The 22,828-nt window shown below is 40.2% G+C and overlaps 1 protein-coding gene across 2 annotated transcripts in view; it reads right to left on the bottom strand.

The window, feature by feature from the left end:
* Positions 1–7,194: 7,194 nt before the first annotated feature.
* The window catches only part of LOC117524768 (RNA-binding motif, single-stranded-interacting protein 1), a 60,511-nt gene continuing 44,877 nt past the window's right edge, over positions 7,195–22,828 (bottom strand). For both annotated transcript variants that reach the window (XM_034186586.1, XM_034186587.1), the window contains exons 5-13: positions 17,739–17,896; positions 14,289–14,368; positions 13,658–13,773; positions 13,285–13,334; positions 13,117–13,204; positions 11,319–11,369; positions 7,565–7,675; positions 7,379–7,459; positions 7,195–7,292 (exon numbers count right to left, since the gene is read on the bottom strand). In XM_034186586.1, coding sequence (XP_034042477.1) covers positions 7,221–7,292; positions 7,379–7,459; positions 7,565–7,675; positions 11,319–11,369; positions 13,117–13,204; positions 13,285–13,334; positions 13,658–13,773; positions 14,289–14,368; positions 17,739–17,896 — 807 coding nt within the window. In that variant the 3' untranslated portion in view covers positions 7,195–7,220. The remainder of the gene's footprint in view (positions 7,293–7,378; positions 7,460–7,564; positions 7,676–11,318; positions 11,370–13,116; positions 13,205–13,284; positions 13,335–13,657; positions 13,774–14,288; positions 14,369–17,738; positions 17,897–22,828) is intronic.

Raw genomic sequence — 22,828 nt, 5'->3', positions numbered from 1 at the left:
TGATGAAATCCACCTGTGGTGCAGGTTTTCCTTCATGCCCAAGTATGTCCATATCATACTAAAAAGGCACATTGTCCAAACTGCAAGCTAGTGTGAAGACAAGCTAACAATATATCCTGGTTAAGGAGACAAATGATGGGATTTCCTCAGAGTACGAGCTCACAAACTTTGGTGAAATCAAATACAACTCAAAGTGCCACTTTTAGGTTTCCTATCAAGGAAGTGGGGTGCAATAAAATGTAAAAATTCATTGAATCCTATCCCCAAACTCACTGAATTGTCCCCATTGTTCTATTGCAAAGCTTTGATGAGTTTACACACAATCGTAAGTACATGTCTTCCTGTCAAATAAAACTGAAAAATTACAATTAAATTCATCCAAACAGAGAGAGAGAGAGAAAAATAACCCATTCCCCATCTCAACCCTCGACACCAAATTCAGGTTCAGCTGTTCCACAATACCAAGTATCTAAAAAAGGCAAGAATCCAAAGGCAACATTTTAGCTCAATTTCTAACAGAACCCAACATCCACAGGCATGTTGGATAAAAAAAAATAAAATAAAAAAATAAATATTACAACCTTTAAAAATCAGACAATTGAGTCATTTCATTAAAAAAACATTTGTCTCAAATTTCTACAATTATACTAACTTTTAAGAGAAGAAAGCAAAAAGGAAAATCAGATTAAGCTGATTTACAAGGCAACAGCTCTGTGTGTGTGTATGTGTGTGTGTGTGTGTGTGTGTGTGTGTGTGTGTGTGTGTAAAAGGGGTGTAACAATCAACAGATACAAATTGAAAATCGATTTTAAAGGAATAGCTATGACTACATCAATACACAATCCCTGAACTGATCCAAATGAACTCTGAACCAACTGATGGGATGATGTCAACATTATAAATCAGTTGAAATAAACTTGCTACTTCTACGATTTCAAATTCAAGTAACGGTTCAAAGGATGGCGCTAGGCTCATGCGAGATTGGTCACAGGAACATTTAAGTTTGTAGGGGAAAATTAACCTTTTTGAACTTTAGGTTTGGTTCACAGTTTGTTAATATTGTCATACTGTTTCAGAATGGGGCAGCAGGGTGGCTTAGTGGTTATTGTTGCCTCACAGCAAGAAGGTCGCGGGCTTGATTCCCACCTGAGGCCTTTCTGTGTGGAGTTTACATGTTCTCCCTGTGTTTGCGTGGGTTCACTCCGGGTGCTTCGGCTTCCTCCTACATCCAAAAACATGCAGGTTAGGTGAACTGGAAACTTTAAATTGACTGTAGGTGTGAAACTGGGTGTAGATGTGTTTCTCTGTCTATATGTGGCCCTGTGATAGACTGGCGTCCTGTCCAGGGTGTGGCCCGCCTCATGCCCTATGATTTGTGGGATAGACTCCAGCCCCCATGGCTCTTAACTGGACTAAGCGGGTACTGAAAATGGATGGATGGATGCTTCAGAATGGGAAAGTTATGCTATGCTATTTATGCTATGCAAATGACAACTGTCTTCTTTTGTGCTGTGCTTTCTGCAGTTAGTTCCGCTAATCTGCTAACCGCTAATTAGTGAAGCTAACTTTTTCGTTAGCGGATTAGCTTTTCAGATAACTTTGAAAACAAATTAGCAGACAAATTAGCTTCCGCTAAATTCAGTTCCATTAAAGTTCAGTCTACCAACATTTGTTTCTGGTAAAGTGAGTAAAGTTTAACGGTCAAAAAAGTTTGTAAACCCTAAAATCATACATGTTAGTTCCTGTCGTGTGTCTTCAACAGTCAGGCCGCTGCGCCTCCACTGCACATGCGTCATTTTGGAGTGTCAACAGCATTTCACAGATTATCACCTGCTTTCTGCTTAAAACTGCACTCCAGTCATCATCTATCTCAGCAACAGATACCTGAAGCTTTTGTACAACAATCATTTCCACATTAATTCAGCATTATTTCATCATAAAAGATGGAGGAAGCAATGAGAGCGCGATAGCAGCACCGGTGTTCTGTCGAGATGAGCTCCCGTAGCGTAAACCCACAGTTAGTGTATCTGCTTTAAAGGCCGCGTGTACATGCAAATCTTTACTTTTTTTTTTTTTTTTTTTTTTTAAAGTGAAAAGAGACTTATTGCTGTATTTTTATGTAAAGACAAAATGTTCGCGAGTTTTCTTTGGTGGGGAGGCTCAACGCGATGGACGAGGTGTAGATTTTACCAGTCACACTGAATGCAACATAGGTAAGCCGATCCTGTGTTTATAAATATAATAGAGAGATAAACTGTGACTGTTAATACTGTGATTTACTGTTTTTCAAGACAATGACCATGTTTGAGATTTTATTTATTTATTTATTTTCATGCATTTGTTTTGTGTTTGCGAATGAAGCTCCATTAATGATTTGTAAATATATAATATAGAGATAAACTGTGACTTCAAATACTGCGGTTTATTGCTTTTGATAACGATGATGACAGTGTTTGGGGTTTTATTTATTTATTTTTCAAGTGTTCGTTTTGTGTTTGTGATCGCCTTTGATTTTACACAGAAACTGGCTTATCAGTAGCCGACAGTGTACCAAGTCAATATTAAAAGTTAGCGGTTAGCTGTAACTTCTGCAAATTTTTTTTAGCAGTTTAGCGTTATAAAAGTTAACTTTTCAATTAGTGGTTTAATGGTTATCGAAGCTAACTTTTCAGTTAGCTGTGTCAACCACTGATTTTCCGGTACTGTATGTGATGCTGCCCATAGTGGTGAACAAAAGGCGAGCAGCGGCGGTGCCAATGTGCTCCAGCACAGCAGCAAAAGCCTGAAGGTGGTCTCTGTTTTTTCATGAAATGTTAAATTAAGCAACGGCATATTTGACTTATTCTCATTCATCCTAGAAAATAAAAGTCTACATTAAACAAACAACTGTATGCAATGACATTGTGTTGCATCAAATAATTCCACAATAAAAATGTTGTTCCTGAAATCATATTGTAGCTCATGGATATATATTATTTTACAAGGGAAAGATGTACACCCCTACACACACACACACACACACACAAATATATATATATATGTATATATATATAATGCTGCTGTGGAAAATATTAAGGCAAATTTTATCAAACAGCATCTATCAAGACTACTAAAACAAGTCTCCTTACAAAAAAGGAAAAACAAAAAACATTGAGCACTTCACCAACAACACTCACAGCAAACATAAAACAGAATTTTCAAAATGTCTGACTTAAATCTGCACAAACAATGACAAAAGACAAAACAAAACTATCATGCACTTTCAACGAGTCACACAATACTTTAAACATCCTTGTATTGTGTGGCAATAATCAGTAAAAAATAAATGTTTCTATTAAGAAAATAAAACTTTTGTCACTTTCGGTACAATGAGAATGGTTCGATGAAGTCAATTATTTCCGGTGCATCCGGAAAGTCTTCACAGCGCTTCACTTTTTCCACATTTTGTTATGTTACAGCCTTATTCCAAAATGGATAAAAAAATTTTTTTTTTTAATTTCTACACACAATACCCCAGAATGACAATGTGAATAAAAGTTTTTGAGATTTTTGTAAATTTATTAAAAGTTAACAAAATTAAGAAATCATTCACAGCATTTGCCATGAAGTTCAAAATTGAGCTCAGGTGCATCCTGTTTCCACTGATCATCCTTAAGATGTTTCTACAGCTTAATTGTAGTCCACCTGGGGTAAATTCAGTTGATTGAACATGATTTGGAAAGACACACACACACACTTGTCTACATATAAGGTTCCAGAGTTGACAGTGCATGTCAGAGCACAAACTAAGCATGAAGTCAAAGGAATTATCTGTAGACCATCGAGACAGGATTGTCTTGAGGCATAAATCTGCGGAAGGGTACAGAAACATTTCTGCTGCTTGAAGGTCCCAATGAGCACAGTGGCCTCCATCATCTGTAAATCGAAGAAGTTCGGATCCACCAGGACTCTTGCTAGAGCTGGACACCCGTCTAAACTCAGTGATCGGGGGTGAAGGGCCTTAGTCAGGGAGGTGACCAAGAACCTGATGGTCACTGTGTCAGAGCTCCAGCATTCCTCTGTGGAGAGAGGAGAACCTCCCAGAAGGACAACCATCTCTGCAGCAATCCACCAATCAGGCCTGTATGGTAATGTGGCCAGACGGAAGCCACTCCTTAGTAAAAGGCACATGGCAGCCCACCTGGAGTTTGCCAAAAGGCACCCAAAGGACTCTCAGACCATGAGAAACAAAATGCTCTTGTCTGAGACCAGTGGTGGGCACAGTTCAGCTAATCCGATAGCAGATAATGATCAAAGTTAATGTTTTTGCTATCGGATTAGCTTTTCAGATAAGTTTTAAAACCATCATCAGACCAATTATCTTCTGATAAATTTAGTTCTGATAATTTTCTTTGCTGGTAAAGTCTAACTGTCAAAAATGTTCATAAACCCTAAAATCAAACATTTTAGTCCGTTTGTTGTGTGTTTGTAGCCACTGAGCAGACTGGTTACCTGTCGCTTGCTGATGATGTCATCATTAAGCACAAAACGTGATTGGCCGGTCGATGCACGGAGCATTGTGGGTAGTGTAGTTCAGGTTCACTTTGGACGTTACAGTGACTTGTCCACTCAACACAAAAACAAAACAGACTAATTTTAACATTATTTTATTTCTTTGTGGCTGTAATTTAATCGCCAAGACTTGGTGGGGGAGAGGAGCTCTCATTGCGCAGCTGTGTGTACAGAGGGAGAGACTTTTCTTCACGTTTTGGCACTGTTTTGGATGTTAAAAAGGACGCTTTATGTGGATTATTTATTCAGATGAATCCCACTGAAACTAACAGGTAAGAATTTATATTTACTACATGTATTTTACTGTCGATCAATGCATTAATGGATGTATTTCGGTTGTTTAAGCCGCACGGATCAAAGCATGCGAAAAAAACGGCAGCTTTTAGCTCGTAAATGACGGTGTATCTAATACCGAGATAAACTGTGACTTCTAATACTGTGTTTTACTGCTTTTGAAAGATGATGACAGTGTTGGAGTTTTATTTTTTTTATTTATTCATTTTTCGTGTGTTCTTTGTGTTTGTGATCCTTGAATTTACCCAGCAGCCCCTGTGGCACTTAAAGTGAAACTGGTTTATCAGAAGCCGACAGTGTAATCTGATGTGGCTGCGTCCAAATCAGTACTAATAGGTATTGGTTATCTGTAATAAAGATCAATTTTTTTTTTTAGAAGTTTATCGGTTTATCGTCATAAAAGATAACTTTTCAGTTATCTGATTAATGGTTATCAAAGGTAACTTTTTTGGTTAGCTGTGCCCACCACTGTCTGAGACAAAGATTGAACTCTGGTGTGAATGTCAGGCATCATGTTTGGAGGAAAGTAGGCACCATCCCTACAGTCAAGCATGGTGGTGGCAGCATCACGCAACATGCATCATGTGGTGGCAACATCGTGGGGATGTTTTCAGCAGAACTGGGAGACTGAAGATGAATGCAACAATGTACAGAGGCATCCTGGATGAAAACCTGCTCCAAGGTGCTCTTGACCACAGACTGGGGCGACGGTTCATTTTTCAGCAGGAAAATTACCCTAAACACGAGCCAAGATATCAAAGGAGTGGCTTCAGGACAACTCTGTGAATGTCCTTGAGTGGCCCAGCCAGAGAGAGATCCATCTTTGGAGAGATCTGAAAATGGCTGTGCATCGACGCTCCCCATCCAACCTGATGGAGCTTGAGAGGTGCTGCAAAGAGGAATGGGCAAAACTGCCCAAAGATAGGTGCACCAAGCTTGTGACATCATATTCAAGAAGACATGAGGCTGTAATTGCTGCCAAATGTCCATCAAAAAGGATTGAGGAATGGGTGTAAATACTTAAGTATGAGCAAATTTGGTGACCCAAGCAAGCTCATTCAAATGGACCGCCAATTCCATGACTGTATGTAGGCACGAGTACTCGACAATGGCCAGATATCTGCTCCATTCACAGCCACAAATGGAGTCAAGCAGGGCTGCGTTATGGCACCCACACTGTTCAGTATCATGTTCTCAGCCATGCGTTTCGTGATGATGATGCTGGTGTGGGCATTAGATACAGACTAACTAACAATGCGAATACCAAGGTCAATACTGACAAACTGCATGACTTTCTATTTGCTGCTGACTGTGCATTAAATGCAAAGAGTGAGCCAGACATGCAGCATTCTATGGATCAATTTGTCAGAGCATGTGATAATTTTGGGCTCACTCTCAGTACAAAGAAAACAGAAGTGATGTATCAGCCTGCCCCTGGAAAATCCCTACCACAAACCCATTATTACAGTAAACAATACGAAATTGAAAATAGCCAAAGACTTTACTTATTTAAGTAGCAGCCTTCACCACAAAGTTCAATTAGATACAGAAATAAAGTCAAGAATACCCTAAGCGTGTCCAGCTTTTGGTAGATTGTGACCAACACTTTGGGATTGCCGAGTTATATCACTGAGGACCAACCTACAAGTTTACAGGGCTGTCGTACTTTCATCTCTTCTCTATGCATCTGAGATTTGGACAGTCTATTAACAACATACCCCAAACCCCCCCCCCCCCAAAAAAAAAAAACTGAGCAAGTTCCAGATACGAACATCGCCACAATCTGGAGGCCCAACGTAAGTGTTCAATATGAAAGGAAAAGGAAAGAAATCCCAGTCAGCTGACCACATCCCTGTCCTGCCTGCACTCCACCTGATGTTTCAGAGCTAGGATCGGACTGACGAGCCACCTTCGGACGCTCAAGCTGACAGTTGGATGATGAAGGTGGTCCTCTTCACATGTGAAGGACGAAGAATATGTTATTTATTTTTAATAAATCTGCAAAAATGTAAAAAAAACACAAAAAACAAAACTATTCATGTCGTTATTATGGGGTGTTGTGGGTAGAATTTTGAGGGAAAAAAAAATCAATTTACTCCATTTTGGAATAAGGTTGTAACATAGCAAAATGTGCTGTGAATACTTTCCAGATGCACTGTATTTGTATTTTTCTGAAACGAATACCAAAAATAGTATCCCATTTACTACAAACACAACGAGATGAAAGAAGAACCAGTGCAAAAAACAGTGGGAAAGAGAAAGAGAAAGCGAGAGAGAGAGAGAGAGAGAGAGAGAGAGAGAGAAAATCCACCACGTCCGTTGTATTTGAAGATGATTGTTTTAGTTTTAGCTGTTGTCCAAACATTACCACCGCACTATTTGGTTTGCTGATAGGCATACGACGAATGATTGCCAGAAGACTCCGCCTGGGACTGTGCATTACTTTCCTGGGAAAAGGAAAGATGATTTTTTTTCACAAAGAGCAGGTATTAAATGAGATGTAGTCTTTTAGTGCACATCAAGCTGTGCTCACCTCCACAGGAACAGCTGCTGTTTGCATGTGTGCATACTGAGGGATATACGCCCCCTGCATGGCCGAGTTAGCTGCTATAAACTGCACAATAAAGAAAATCAAAGCATACCTGTGTATTATTATGAAGAAGTCATTTTAAACACCTCCTTCCCACATTTGTGTAAAGTGTGAAAATCTCTCTCTCACCGTTCCTGCGCCACCCAGAGAGAGGTGACTCATCTGCTGTGTGAGGGGGGCCATCATGGAGGTATGCTGCAATGACATTGAAGGCTCCATAGAGGGCGATATCACTGTACCCTTGAAGAAAAGTGAGAGCAGGCAAGATGAATGTGCAGCAGTGAGAACACAAAGAAAGTTGTTTAAGAAAACTAATAAATGACTCACAGGCACACTGAATAAAAATTAAACAATATCTTGATATTTTGGCGGAAAATCCAAGATGTTTTTGCAGCACTGAGTGTGTGTCAAAGAGCAACTGAACAATTAAAGACTTTCCATCACGCGGCCACATAAGGTGGACAGTCTGCACACAAAATCCACACTCCTGATGCATCGAGCAGTTCTCTTATCTACAGACTGTCAAAGCAAAAAAAAAAAAAAAAAAAAAGGCATTTCTTTCTCAGCTCAAGCCCATCTGCTGTAAAATATTCTGCATCTGTTATTAATTACACAGCTTTACATAGCATGTGCAAAGGAGCCGTTTATCACATTTAAATACCGTAAATCCTCAAAGGTCAATGTCACCTTATGCGTCACTGCTACTATTCATATTGTGTCCGTCTGTTAACATGTTTCATTTTATCTGAAGTTCCAACCTAAGAAAGTAGTAACAAAAACAAACAGAAAAAACAAACAACAAAAAACCAGGTATTACAGAGGGACCTCTTCGCCCCTCAACCAAGGGTAAACAGTGGTAGCTTATGAAGCAATTTTTAGCTCCTGGTATGGTGGTACAGGAGCTATAGAAATGGGCTCCGTGCCTGTGTATCTGTCCATTCATCAGCAGCCTTCACTGCACAATTACTCCACACTAAGTCGTTGCAGGCTGAAGATATTTGTGGTATAAGTCCATCTCACAACCCTCTCACATCTCCCATTGAGTGTTGACCTTGACCTACTTCCTGGGTCCGAACTAGATCAACACCTAAAAATAGGCTTTTGCCAAATTATTACTCAACACCAAATCATTGTAGAACCAAGATACAATCAGGTTCAAAAGTAGTTGGACAGTGACAATTTGTGACAACCTCAAATCAGAAAAAGCTGGGACAGTAAGGAAATCCCCCCCCAAAAAAGATCAATTCTTACATTTACTTTGATTTCTGTTTCATTGCAGTTTCTGGTTAACTTCATTTAATTTGTTATATATCCATTCCTACATTTCTGGCCTGCAAAACAATCCAATGAAAGTTGGGATGCAAAAGCACTTGTGACTTTGTCATTTTGCAGTTCCTTCTCAAAGCACTTTAAAGATCGTTTGGCACTGAGGATTTCAAATGATGAAGCCTTTGAAGTGTTACTTTGTCCGACTCTTCCTGCAAACATGTCTTATGGTGTTCAACAGTACATTCATCATTGTACCTGATGTTTTCATTTAAAAATTCTCCATACAGTCTCTATTGGGGTGAGGTCAGAACTACAGGAAGTCCAGTCCAGTAATCCTACCCACTCCTTCCACAGCCATGTCTTTGTAATGTGTGCAGAATGTGGTTTTGTGCTTTCGCTTTCATTTTCATTTCGTTTCTTTGGAGATTCCTGGAAAAGATGTTTAAATGACCTTTGCCAAGAACACTGACAACTCCATAGCATGACATACCCTGGCTGTTGGACTTGTCGCTGGATGAGTCTTTTTGTCTTTGTTTTGGAGCACATGCACACATTTCCACTGTGTGACTCCAAGTGCAGACACATCAACGTCATCTGGTCAAGGCTAACACAAGGATTCTTTTTGGCACAGTAACATTGTAAATAGCACTTGTGAATGTAACTCCATATTGCAGGGCTTGACAAATGTTTCCTGTAGTTGTCCCTTGCCCCTATGGTTATATCAGCTGTTGATGAGTGATGGTTCTTGATGCAGTGCAGTCTGAGGGATCATGGGTGTTCAGCTTTGGCTTGTGTGCTTGCCCTTTATGAAATGAAATTCCTCCAGATTGCTTGAAGCACAATGTTATTATGCAGATACCTTGGCACTGACATGCATGTCTCTGAGTCTTCCGTTTCTGAGTTCGAGAGGTGTCTGGGAAGAGCTTCTGGAGTCCTGAGGTCACTGGACAGAGGTGTTTGACAATGCCAATATCTTTGCTACAGCTGAACAAAGTCCAAGTTTTTAGGATCCTGGTTCCACCTCTCTTACTATATGGTTGTGAGATCTAGACGCTAACCAGTGACCTAAGATGATGACTAGATGTCTGTGGTACTAGGAAATGTCTCAGCTTTGACATTCTGGCCATGTGGCGCGTTTCTCTGTGCATGATCCAGCATCCAGGTGCCTGAGTGTTGAAGACCTCATTAGCTGGAGAAGGCCAGCAGCTGCAGATATTTTAGAGAGGTAGGAATGGATCGCTTGTCTGCCTGGTTGGTTGCCATCCAGGACCCAAGGCATTTCAGTGGTGTCGTGGATGCGGTGGAGCACAGCTTCCATGCATGCTACCGACTTGGCGTGACTATAGAGGGAGAAATATGCAAATCCCCTCCAATCTTTCTTAGAGTAACATTGTTTTTTTTTAAACATTTCAATAATTTTCACATTCATTTATTAACAAATTAGAGATTCTCTGCCCATCTTTGCTCCTCAAAGACTCAACCTGCTTTTGTACCAAATCATGATTACAGTCACCTGTTCACGTCACCAGTTTAAAATATCATTATTACTTTTTTAACCTCACTACTAGCCCTAAATTGGCCACATCCCAACTTTTTTTGATAAGTGTTACAGGCCTAAAATGCGGGAATGGCTTTATTACTTGAACTTTACAGTACTTCATTAAAAAACAGACTATTTAACTGTGCATAAAATATTTATCTGCCTTAACAAAACCACACAGGTTAGCTTGCCTTGTAACTTATTAAAGCAATTTTTATTTGTGCTTCATCTCTTTTTTAAGTAACCAAACCAGTTCCACGCAATGGACATCTTCATTCCTTTTCTTCTTTTTCCCAGCACTTCCTTTAAATCAAACCATAATCTGTCCCAAAGATATTCTGAAATGTTCAAGTTGATGTGCCAACATGTTTTACAACAAATACAGTGGGAGTATTGGGAAAACTGTCAATTGTTTATGCCATTTCAAATCCCCCAAAAACTAAATAAATAAAAAAATAAATAAAAAATTTGAAAATTATCTTCTTTAAATTAAAACTGAAAGCAAATCTCTACAACTTGATATATATTAATTAAAAATATAAAAATGGAAAGCTTTGGTATTATACCTGTAAATAATCAATTTAATTGGCAGTTTTCTTCAGACAAGTCAGGGGATGGATACATGAACATTCCCAAGTCACTGAATATGTCTTGGACTTTATTTACATCAGTTATGAAGAAATACAAACAGTATGGCACTCAGTTCTCAAAAACTGAGTGACTGTGCAAGAAAGAGAAGAGTGAAGAAAGCCACCAAGACACCCAGACAACCCAGAAAAAGTAACAGGCTTCTGTGGCTGTGATTGGAGAAATTGTGCATAGTGCATGTTTGCATTTTGTATCACCAGTGATACAGCTTCATGGTGAAGTGGAGCAGAAAAGGATTTTCTTTCACCAAAACATCAAATCTAGGCTAGCATCTCAGATGTACCTTCTGGCAAAAGAAGGTACAGGATGGAGAAAATGATGATACTACACCTGCAGCCTTAATGGGATGAGGGGGAAACCATGCTGAAAAGGAAACAAAAAGAAAAGGAGAGACTCAAAGAATGAGAAGATTAAGAGCGCTCTTACTGGGTGCTGCATGATGTAGGGCTGATGAGGCATCCACGATGGGTTCTGCACCTAGAACATCACACAAAGACGGTATCATCACACTGGAAGTTAGCAGATGCTAATTAAAATGAGCACAATAATTAGCATGAAAGGACAAAGTGCAGTCTGACAGGTATTAAACCAAAACCCCAAAGGGAAACTGTTTTGCTCCTGATGACAGATGGTTGGTGTTCATATTTTTACCCTTCCAACATCTGGAAAATGATACATAAGTATGAGCTGCCACACAATCAGACTTGCAAACAAGCTTCTCCCCACAGGCTATTTGACTTTAAAATTCATACATTTAACACGACTGCTGCTGATTTTATAATCATCTCCGCCTTGCATTCTTAGTCCTGGTAAAAGTGCGGCAACATAACATTACGGAAATGCTGTTGTCACTTTCTGTTATTTTGACTTATTCTGTTCATTTGTAAGAGTCAAGGAGTTGCATTGTGTTGCAATGATTTTACAGACCCCTCCCCGATGCCAGTTGGCAGCTTTGAGTAGGAGTGAAGCAGTACGAGACAGTACAGCAAAAATCAACATCATGGGTATACTTTAAACATCTAGCAGTAACACCTCCCCCCCAAATGACACATTTCTCAGGTTTTTACTACTGTACTGTTGCATGGTAGTGTCACCTGTACTTGCCTTTGACTCACCACTGGGGGCAGCACCATATACAGTGCAGCACAGAAGGTGAGAAGAAGAAGCCAGGGTTTTTTTCCTCATTTACATAGCATCTTATTTCTGTTTGCTGAAACTCATGTTTCTTAATGACTGACTCAAACTTTTTTTTTTTTAATGGTGCAAGCTTGTCATGCAGTACAGACAAGGAGCAGTTACGAAGCAGGAGCGCACGTCAATGGATGAAAAAGCCTCTGCATCATTAAAGTAAAAATAATTCTGTTATTCGCAGACACCAGAGATAAAGCAGATGTGCAGCAACACAAGAGTAAAAACACACCTTTCACAAGAAGAAGAAGAAGAACTAATTCCTAGGCCCTGCAGACTCGATGATGCCGATACAAGCTCTTAAATAAATGTTCCTTATATGAACTGGTATTAAGATATTTACAAATTGTGACCCAAATGTAAATTCTGAGTCACTGTACTGAAGCAAACATTATTCTGGCCACCACTTACAGTGAAGCATCATGGGAATCAGTGACTATTTTACATGGACAGCAATAATCTGAGTGCTGACCTTATTGTAAATAAGACCATATTTGGATCATGGTGTTTATATGAGTTGTTTAAAGAATATCCCATGTATATTCCCATTTACATGTTACAGAGCATATTCTGGTTATGACTCATGGCCATGTTACCGTCATCTATGACTTCTGTGATGCAAAATGTCGCTAGAAACTCCAACAGGATGTCATAGTCTGATGAAGGTGTTTACATGTCTACAACACATTTCAATAATCAGAATAAGATCCCAATACTCCACGTCTTAATCAGATTACTGCTCAAGGTAATCGGAAAATGCACTTTATATGGAATGGTCTTATTCAGATTAAGATCACAATATTAATGTCCATGTGAACACTGCCAGTGCTCAGTGAGCAGTGTCTCCTGGAGTACAAAATGTTGAAAATGACCACATGATTTTGGTGGCAAATAATTCTGGGGGGAATTTTTTATTTTTTAAATCTGAGCCACACTGACATCGTAGAATGTGTAAAATCTTCAAGTTAAATGGAGCAACAGGTTTTGAGTTATGAGGCCCAGACTGAGGGTACAGTGGGGAGTTTACAGTACAAACCTGGTAAGTTGAAACTGGAGAGATATATGGAGACATGGATGTTTGAGCGATCATCCTGTTGGCAATACTGTAAGGTGGTGGGAAATATCTGTGGACAAAGAATGAACTACTTAAGGAAAAAGAAGTATTCAATCTCGTGACATTTTGACTTACAGTACCATAACTTACCCATTTTGCATAGCAGCAGTGCTGGGATCATATGTGAGTGTCATTCCCACCTAGTGACAAAGGAAAAAACATTTCTTGGGCTACTGTGTAGTTTATGTATGAAACTTTCAACAGATTTTATGACTTGGCAAAATACAAAGTGCAACTTCAAGTGGGCCAACATACAGCATAGACTTGATTCCATTCGCTGATGTATCAGGGACATGCAGCACTGGAAGAATATTTACGCTGTACTTTGTTCATTTTTTTAATCATCTCTTTCCTCCAACATGTTTTCAGTGTCTCTTGCCTTTATTCCTTCTAAGTGGTCATGGACTGGTGCCCATCAGTCATTCAAACCTCACAATCCATCCTGTGGGAGGGGACCACTTACCAGTCTGGTATCGCCGTCCCTGAGCCAGGCGCGGCCATTCTGCAGGAATTTATTCTGAGTTTGCCTCTTTTTCTGGCCACCATCAGCAAACTTACACAGCAAAGGTTCAGAGGGTGCTAGAAACAAAGAGAGAAGTTTGCTTTAAACAAACACTGCTGCATGCACAGCGCCTGTCTGTCACACTCGCTACAGACTCAGTCAGTCCCTGAAGCCTGGGAGTGCACATTTCCAGCCTGGGAACACGGACATCTCATTTGGCAGCTGTGGAGATGTAGTCCCCTCCCAGTCCTCAAGGAGGCAAGGCCAGCTGAGACTATTTCAGTCAAATAATCCAAGTGGAAAGCTTAGAGTGGGAGTGCAGGCCAGGCCAGAGAATGAATGAATGAATGAATGAATGAATGAATGAATCACTCTCTCTCTCTCTCACTCACGCCACTGATGGCTGCATGTGAAGGAGCTCCTTCACCAGCAGACTCCTGATGGAGCAGAACAGCTGCTCTGTCACGTCTCTCCACACACTTCTCATTATTATATTCCTCATCAGACAAATTATCTGCTTTCACATGCGACTTCAGCACGAAATGCTTCTGTGATCATTTAACAAATAATTTATAGCAAATGGAAAACTTACCTGGAACGCCTGGAGGTGTTTTAATAAATTTTCCATTGAAGTGAGAAATGACTGCATCACATTTCTCAGTGGATTCCATCCTGATGTGGAGGAAAACAAAAAACAAAAAAACAAATGGAACAATAAATGCAGTGCTGATATCAAACAATGTAAAGTATTTGCCAATTTCGAGCATGGACTTTCATGCTTGTTTGGCTCAAAGTGAATTTATGCAAATTATCACTGTAATGAAATAATTCATTGTGAAGATACTGTTTAAAAGTTTCTATTTGTTAACACATGAAGGGTTCCGCCTCTTATGCCAACAGCAATATACTTATAAATACAGATTTATTTTAGAGAAGAAGAAAAAAAAAAAATAGAAAAGAATGTTTAATAAGTAAACCCAGCGAAAAATAAAGTAGCTGCACAAACAAGCAGCTTCGATGTGAAAAAAGGTTTTAAAAGCTTGCTACAGATGTTTTGGCCCAGTACAGTCCAACTACTCCTTGACACTCTGAAGACTTGTTTTGGGTCAAAATGTTAGTGGCATGCTATTAAAACATTTATTTTAGTTATTTGTTTTTGTATTGAAGCTGCAGGTTTGTGCAATTAATTTGCTTTGTTTTATATATTAGCCCCTGAGCCAGCAACTCCTCTACACTGGTGTGTACCGATATTTCTTTTCCTCATTAATCATTGAACTCAGCCAACAGTATTAAGTATTTATCATATTATTTGAAGATGTTACATGTCAGGGTCAGGTCAGGTCTGAGAACATGAGCTAATGCTGCACGTAACCGCATACCCACACTACAGAAACATAAGGGGTCCTGGATGGCAACCACCCAGAAAGAGGCAATCCCCACCCCTTGAAAAAGCCATCTATTGGCTGGAGCAAACTTAAATGCGGCGTTTTCTTGGCCTTCTCCAGCGGCTGGGTCATCAACACCGGAGGCACCCACGTGCCGGATTATGCCCAGAGAAACATGGCCGCATGATGCTCCCTCACAATGCAAGTAATACTTCTCATCTGAGTTTCCTTAAGCAACCATTCATTTGCCACAAAGTCATTCCAGTGTTACACAAGGATCCTCCAAAGAGACTTAGGAGGATGAAAGACTTCTATTCATTGCCTTAAATCACTGGTTGGTGTTAGCCGTAGCATTTTAAATATCACTTTAAATATCTTAACAGCAGTCTTGTAGTTGTGTTAGCCCCAGTGGCTCAAAGAAATTAACTCTACATTTGCTGTAAATATTTTCTCCTTTAGTTCTGTAATTCCCAGTGTGCTCAGCCAATCAAGCTAACAGACACCTGAAGGAGATAAACAGCTTTTGGCAGAGCAGGGAGAGATGGAACATGGACAGATTTTGGGTCCCTGAGAACCCATGTTGGGAACCACGGATATATATATATACTCAACAAAAATATAAACGCAACATTTTTGGTTTTGCTCCCATTTTGTATGAGATGAACTCAAAGATCTAAAACGTTTTCCACATACACAATATTACCATTTCCCTCAAATATTGTTCACAAACCAGTCTAAATCTGTGATAGTGAGCACTTCTCCTTTGCTGAGATAATCCATCCCACCTCACAGGTGTGCCATACCAAGATGCTGATTAGACACCATGATTAGTGCACAGGTGTGCCTTAGACTGTCCACAATAAAAGGCCACTCTGAAAGGAGCAGTTTTGTTTTATTGGGGGGGATACCAGTCAGTATCTGGTGTGACCACCATTTGCCTCATGTAGTGCAACAAATCTCCTTCGCATAGAGTTGATCAGGTTGTCAATTGTGGCTTGTGGAATGTTGGTCAACTCCTCTTCAATGGCTGTGCAAAGGAACTGGTACACGCTGTCGTATACGCCGGTCCAGAGCATCCCAAACATGCTCAATGGGTGACATGTCCGGTGAGTATGCCGGCCATGCAAGAACAGGGACATTTTCAGCTTCCAAGAATTGTGTACAGATCCTTGCAACATGGGGCCGTGCATTATCCTGCTGCAACATGAGGTGATGTTCTTGGATGTATGGCACAACAATGGGCCTCAGGATCTCGTCATGGTATCTCTGTGCATTCAAAATACCATCAATAAAATGCACCTGTGTTCTTCGTCCATAACAGATGCCTACCCATACCATAACCCCACCGCCACCATGGGCCACTCGATCCACAACACTGACATCAGAAAACCGCTCACCCACATGACGCCACACAAGCTGTCTGCCATCTGCCCTAGACAGGGACAGTGTGAACCGGGATTCATCCGTGAAGAGAACACCTCTCCAACGTGCCAAACGCCAGCGAATGTGAGCATTTGCCCACTCAAGTCGGTTACGACGACGAACTGGAGTCAGGTCAAGACCCTGATGAGGACGACGAGCATGCAGATGAGCTTCCCTGAGACGGTTTCTGACAGTTTGTGCAGAAATTCTTTGGTTATGCAAAACGTTTGTTTCAGCAGCTGTCCGAGTGGCTGGTCTCAGACGATCTTGGAGGTGAACATGCTGGATGTGGAGGTCCTGGGCTGGTGTGGTTACACGTGGTCTGTGGTTGTGAGGCTGGTTGGATGTACTGCCAAATTCTCTGAAACGCCTTTGGAGACGGCTTATGGTAGAGAAATGAACATTCAATACACGAGCAACAGCTCTGGTTGACATTCCTGCTGTCAGCATGCAAATTGCACGCTCCCTCAAATCTTGCGACATCTGTGGCATTGTGCTGTGTGATAAAACTGCACCTTTCAGAGTGGCCTTTTATTGTGGGCAGTCTAAGGCACACCTGTGCACTAATCATGGTGTCTAATCAGCATCTTGATATGGCACACCTGTGAGGTGGGATGGATTATCTCAGCAAAGGAGAGGTGCTCACTATCACAGATTTAGACTGGTTTGTGAACAATATTTGAGGGAAATGGTGATATTGTGTATGTGGAAAAAGTTTTAGATCTTTGAGTTCATCTCGTACAAAATGGGAGCAAAACCAAAAGTGTTGCGTTTATATTTTTGTTGAGTGTATATATAAAATACAATATAATAGGATAAAACTAAACATTTCCTGTTCACTCTCTTAGATTTAATAACTTTGTGTCACTTCAAATGGCTAATATATGACAATCTAATATTTATAATACAGTATCACAGATGAATTATACATAGTTGAAGACATAATTATCATGATGCATTTTTTCTGAGGGTTGAAGGTCATGATAATTAGTTCCACTATTCCTATTTATAACTGTAAATGGACCTCTTTTGACCACAATGAAATCTAGAAAATCAATACTATAAGTTGTTGTCATTGCAAATAATGTAGAGAAACTACCGATGGAAGACGGTGTCAGTGACATGAGTTCAATCTCTTCAAGTTTATTTTGGGGGCGATGGTTCCCAGTCGTGTCTTTTTTAAGTTCATCCTTCAGGAGCTATTTCAGGCCTGTTATTGACTATTGATTTCTAACCTGGCAAAACCCACTCCTCTGCTGGCTCCACTGGAATCCCTCAGGATGCGTGTGGATATGACTTGGCCAAAATGCTTTAACATGTTCTCCAGCTCCTGCTCATCCATTGATAAAGGCAAGTTGGAGATGTACAAGTTTGTTGGGTCTTGTTCTTGTTGCTGTATGGGGACAGAAGAGACAGAGATTACATAAAGACTCCAAAGGATGGCATTTTTCTGTAGGTTGTATCACACACATATTGAGTGCAATAATTTGCTACATGAAAGAACAGAGATTTTTCAAAGTTTCGTTTCTAAATTTACACCTGGCAGTGGTTTCCTAAATATTATAAGGTGGCAGTGATGGGATTAAGATACCTGTACTTAACCTTGTTCCTCCTCTGGCAGCCTGACTTGGTGGTTTTAGGTAATAAAAGGGTCACTATGAATAGCAACAAATAGAAATCTGAATGCAGCTCACTGCTGCTTGAGGCTCACATCAGCTGATTTCTTCCAGCATTTTAACAGCATCAGCAGAAACATAAGACATGACTACGACTCCCTGAGGAGTGGCCACTCACATTAATATTCATCCGCTCTGTGTAGCATTCACAGGCAACAACCGGACACATTTATGAATATAGACTACAGACAAATCAACATTTAACAACAAGGGGACAAGAAATGAGCAATCAACAAAATGGATGGATAGTTTCTGACGTGTCGGTGGAGGCAGGAGAGTGCAGTCTGTGATTCAGCACCTCAGCTCTGAGTGGCTCTAATGAGAGAAATCAGAGTGCAGACTCCAGGATAGATGGTGGCAGTAATGCACCAATCTTTTACTCTCATATAAATGCTAATCTAGAAGAGAAAATCATACATCTCTCTTGTAACATGAGTATGCCACCTAAGAGAAATCGGAAATGGACAGACAGACAGACAGCATGTGAATGTCATGACTGACCACGATTCGATACGCATACACTACCAGCGATATGATACATATAGCGATACATGACGATATGATGCAATACGATTCACCTCTGTTCCCGAGTCGATATGTATTTGATGGTCATTCAATTCCTCACAATGTGATATGATGCAATTCAACATGATGCAAAGAAATTATACCAAAAATTTAAATAGAAAATAAGAAGCTGCAATTCAGTATAATACTATGGTATTCTTCTTCTGATTCCACCAGAGGCAGAAGATTTGTTTTACTCCTTATAAGCAGAAAATTTTACAAGATTCAACATTAAGGAACAGGAATCAGTTCCCTCAAATTTGGAACCAATGATCAACTTTATGTGAAGGAGATGTGTTGCACTGCGTGAAGCAAATGGTGGTCACGCCATACACTGACTGGTTTTCTGACCACCCTCCCCCCCCAGACCTCCCCTCTCAATAAAGCAAAACCGCACGTTTTAGAGTGGCCTTTTATTGTGGCCAGCCTAAGGCACACCTGTGCAATAACCATACTGTCTAATCAGCATCTTGATATGCCACACCTGTGAGGTGGGATGGATTATCCCAGCAAAGGGGAAATGCTCACTAACACAGATTTAGAGAGGATTGTGAATAATATTTGAGAGAAATAGATCTTCTGTGTATGTAGAAAATGTTTTAGATCTTTGAGTTTAGCTCATGAAAAATGGGAGCAAAAACAAATTTACTTATATTTTTGCTTATATTTTTGTTCAGTGTATATATATATATATATATATATATATATATATATATATATATATATATATATATATATATATGAGGTCTATTAGAAAAGTATCCGACCTTATTTTTTTCAAAAACCATATGGATTTGAATCAAATGTGATTGCGTCAGACAAGCTTGAACCCTCATGCGCATGCGTGAGTTTTTCGAGTTTGTCGATGGCGGCTTCAGAGCGCGGCGCACCCCACAGCCGCTGGGGGCCATCCTTAAAGCGACAGTAACACTCATTCTCTACCAAGCCCGTAACATTTTCACCGAAAGCCAGATAAATTTTTCTAATGGTTTCCAGCTGCCAGTCTCTAACAGTTTCTGAAAAAATTCTGATGGAAAAAAAGCCCAAATCATTCTGCCATTTCCTGACAATGAAACAACGATGAGAGGGGTGGACCACTCCTCACTCAAAGCCTGCTCACAGGCGAATGACGCAACCGACAGGCGTGGAAAAACTCACGCATGCGCACGAAGGTTCAAGCTTGTCTGACACAATCACACGTGATTCAAATCCATATGGTTTTTGGAAAAAATAATAAGGTTGCATACTTTTCTAATAGACCTCGTATGTATATATATATATATATATATATATATATGAACAGTGCTGTGTGAGTGCAAAAGCTCTGGAAAAAATACAGGGACTGAAAATTGGCAGCGAGATATGACATCTGTTCAGTGGAGACACCACCCAACCAGTCAGTCATTAACTGTGACGGAGACATGCTCATATGTGGAGAGGAAGAGAAGTGCAGCTGATGACTTTCTTGCAACAGAGACGGTGAGTAAGTCTCAGCCTGTTCTGGGGGGCGGGGGGGGGGCTGACATAATTTACTGGAGATTTCATCCTTCGCCCTTTGTCTTATTATTGTTATTTGACAGTGCATGTATGATTGTGGGGGTCAATTTCCTGTGCACAATCATTGGTTTCCAGAAACATTCCAAGAAAGTATGCCAAAGACAAAAAAATGTATTCATATGGTGCCAAATAACAACAGAAGTTATCTCAAAGTGCTAAATGTAGACCATTGAGCACCTACACTGGAGCTTTTTAGGGTTAAAGACTGGTAGAGCAGCACCTCAGTGGTGGAATAACAAGCGTGATACGATTCCATATGTCCCACTTAGACTTACTGAACAGGGACAGGGGCAACATTATACTTAAATCAATCAATCAATTTTTTTATATAGCGCCAAATCACAACAAACAGTTGCCCCAAGGCGCTTTATATTGTAAGGCAAGGCCATACAATAATTATGTAAAACCCCAACGGTCAAAACGACCCCCTGTGAGCAAGCACTTGGCTACAGTGGGAAGGAAAAACTCCCTTTTAACAGGAAGAAACCTCCAGCAGAACCAGGCTCAGGGAGGGGCAGTCTTCTGCTGGGACTGGTTGGGGCTGAGGGAGAGAACCAGGAAAAAGACATGCTGTGGAGGGGAGCAGAGATCGATCACTAATGATTAAATGCAGAGTGGTGCATACAGAGCAAAAAGAGAAAGAAACAGTGCATCATGGGAACCCCCCAGCAGTCTACATCTATAGCAGCATAACTAAGGGATGGTTTAGGGTCACCTGATCCAGCCCTAACTATAAGCTTTAGCAAAAAGGAAAGTTTTAAGCCTAATCTTAAAAGTACAGAGGGTGTCTGTCTCCCTGATCTGAATTGGGAGCTGGTTCCACAGGAGAGGAGCCTGAAAGCTGAAGGCTCTGCCTCCCATTCTACTCTTACAAACCCTAGGAACTACAAGTAAGCCTGCAGTCTGAGAGCGAAGCGCTCTATTGGGGTGATATGGTACTACGAGGTCCCTAAGATAAGATGGGACCTGATTATTCAAAACCTTATAAGTAAGAAGAAGAATTTTAAATTCTATTCTAGAATTAACAGGAAGCCAATGAAGAGAGGCCAATATGGGTGAGATATGCTCTCTCCTTCTAGTCCCCGTCAGTACTCTAGCTGCAGCATTTTGAATTAACTGAAGGCTTTTTAGGGAACTTTTAGGACAACCTGATAATAATGAATTACAATAGTCCAGCCTAGAGGAAATAAATGCATGAATTAGTTTTTCAGCATCACTCTGAGACAAGACCTTTCTGATTTTAGAGATATTGCGTAAATGCAAAAAAGCAGTCCTACATATTTGTTTAATATGCGCTTTGAATGACATATCCTGATCAAAAATGACTCCAAGATTTCTCACAGTATTACTAGAGGTCAGGGTAATGCCATCCAGAGTAAGGATCTGGTTAGACACCATGTTTCTAAGATTTGTGGGGCCAAGTACAATAACTTCAGATTTATCTGAGTTTAAAAGCAGGAAATTAGAGGTCATCCATGTCTTTATGTCTGTAAGACAATCCTGCAGTTTAGCTAATTGGTGTGTGTCCTCTGGCTTCATGGATAGATAAAGCTGGGTATCATCTGCGTTACAATGAAAATTTAAGCAATACCGTCTAATAATACTGCCTAAGGGAAGCATGTATAAAGTGAATAAAATTGGTCCTAGCACAGAACCTTGTGGAACTCCATAATTAACTTTAGTCTGTGAAGAAGATTCCCCATTTACATGAACAAATTGTAATCTATTAGACAAATATGATTCAAACCACCGCAGCGCAGTGCCTTTAATACCTATGGCATGCTCTAATCTCTGTAATAAAATTTTATGGTCAACAGTATCAAAAGCAGCACTGAGGTCTAACAGAACAAGCACAGAGATGAGTCCACTGTCCGAGGCCATAAGAAGATCATTTGTAACCTTCACTAATGCTGTTTCTGTACTATGATGAATTCTAAAACCTGACTGAAACTCTTCAAATAGACCATTCCTCTGCAGATGATCAGTTAGCTGTTTTACAACTACCCTTTCAAGAATTTTTGAGAGAAAAGGAAGGTTGGAGATTGGCCTATAATTAGCTAAGATAGCTGGGTCAAGTGATGGCTTTTTAAGTAATGGTTTAATTACTGCCACCTTAAAAGCCTGTGGTACATAGCCAACTAACAAAGATAGATTGATCATATTTAAGATCGAAGCATTAAATAATGGTAGGGCTTCCTTGAGCAGCCTGGTAGGAATGGGGTCTAATAAACATGTTGATGGTTTGGATGAAGTAACTAATGAAAATAACTCAGACAGAACAATCGGAGAGAAAGAATCTAACCAAATACCGGCATCACTGAAAGCAGCCAAAGATAACGATACGTCTTTGGGATGGTTATGAGTAATTTTTTCTCTAATAGTTAAAATTTTGTTAGCAAAGAAAGTCATGAAGTCATTACTAGTTAAAGTTAATGGAATATTCAGCTCAATAGAGCTCTGACTCTTTGTCAGCCTGGCTACAGTGCTGAAAAGAAACCTGGGGTTGTTCTTATTTTCTTCAATTAGTG

The sequence above is a fragment of the Thalassophryne amazonica genome, chromosome 14 (assembly GCF_902500255.1).
Source record: "Thalassophryne amazonica chromosome 14, fThaAma1.1, whole genome shotgun sequence".
Lineage (NCBI taxonomy): Eukaryota > Metazoa > Chordata > Actinopteri > Batrachoidiformes > Batrachoididae > Thalassophryne > Thalassophryne amazonica.
Note: the sequence above shows the minus strand (reverse complement) of the source record. Positions and strands in the feature narration are given on the sequence as shown.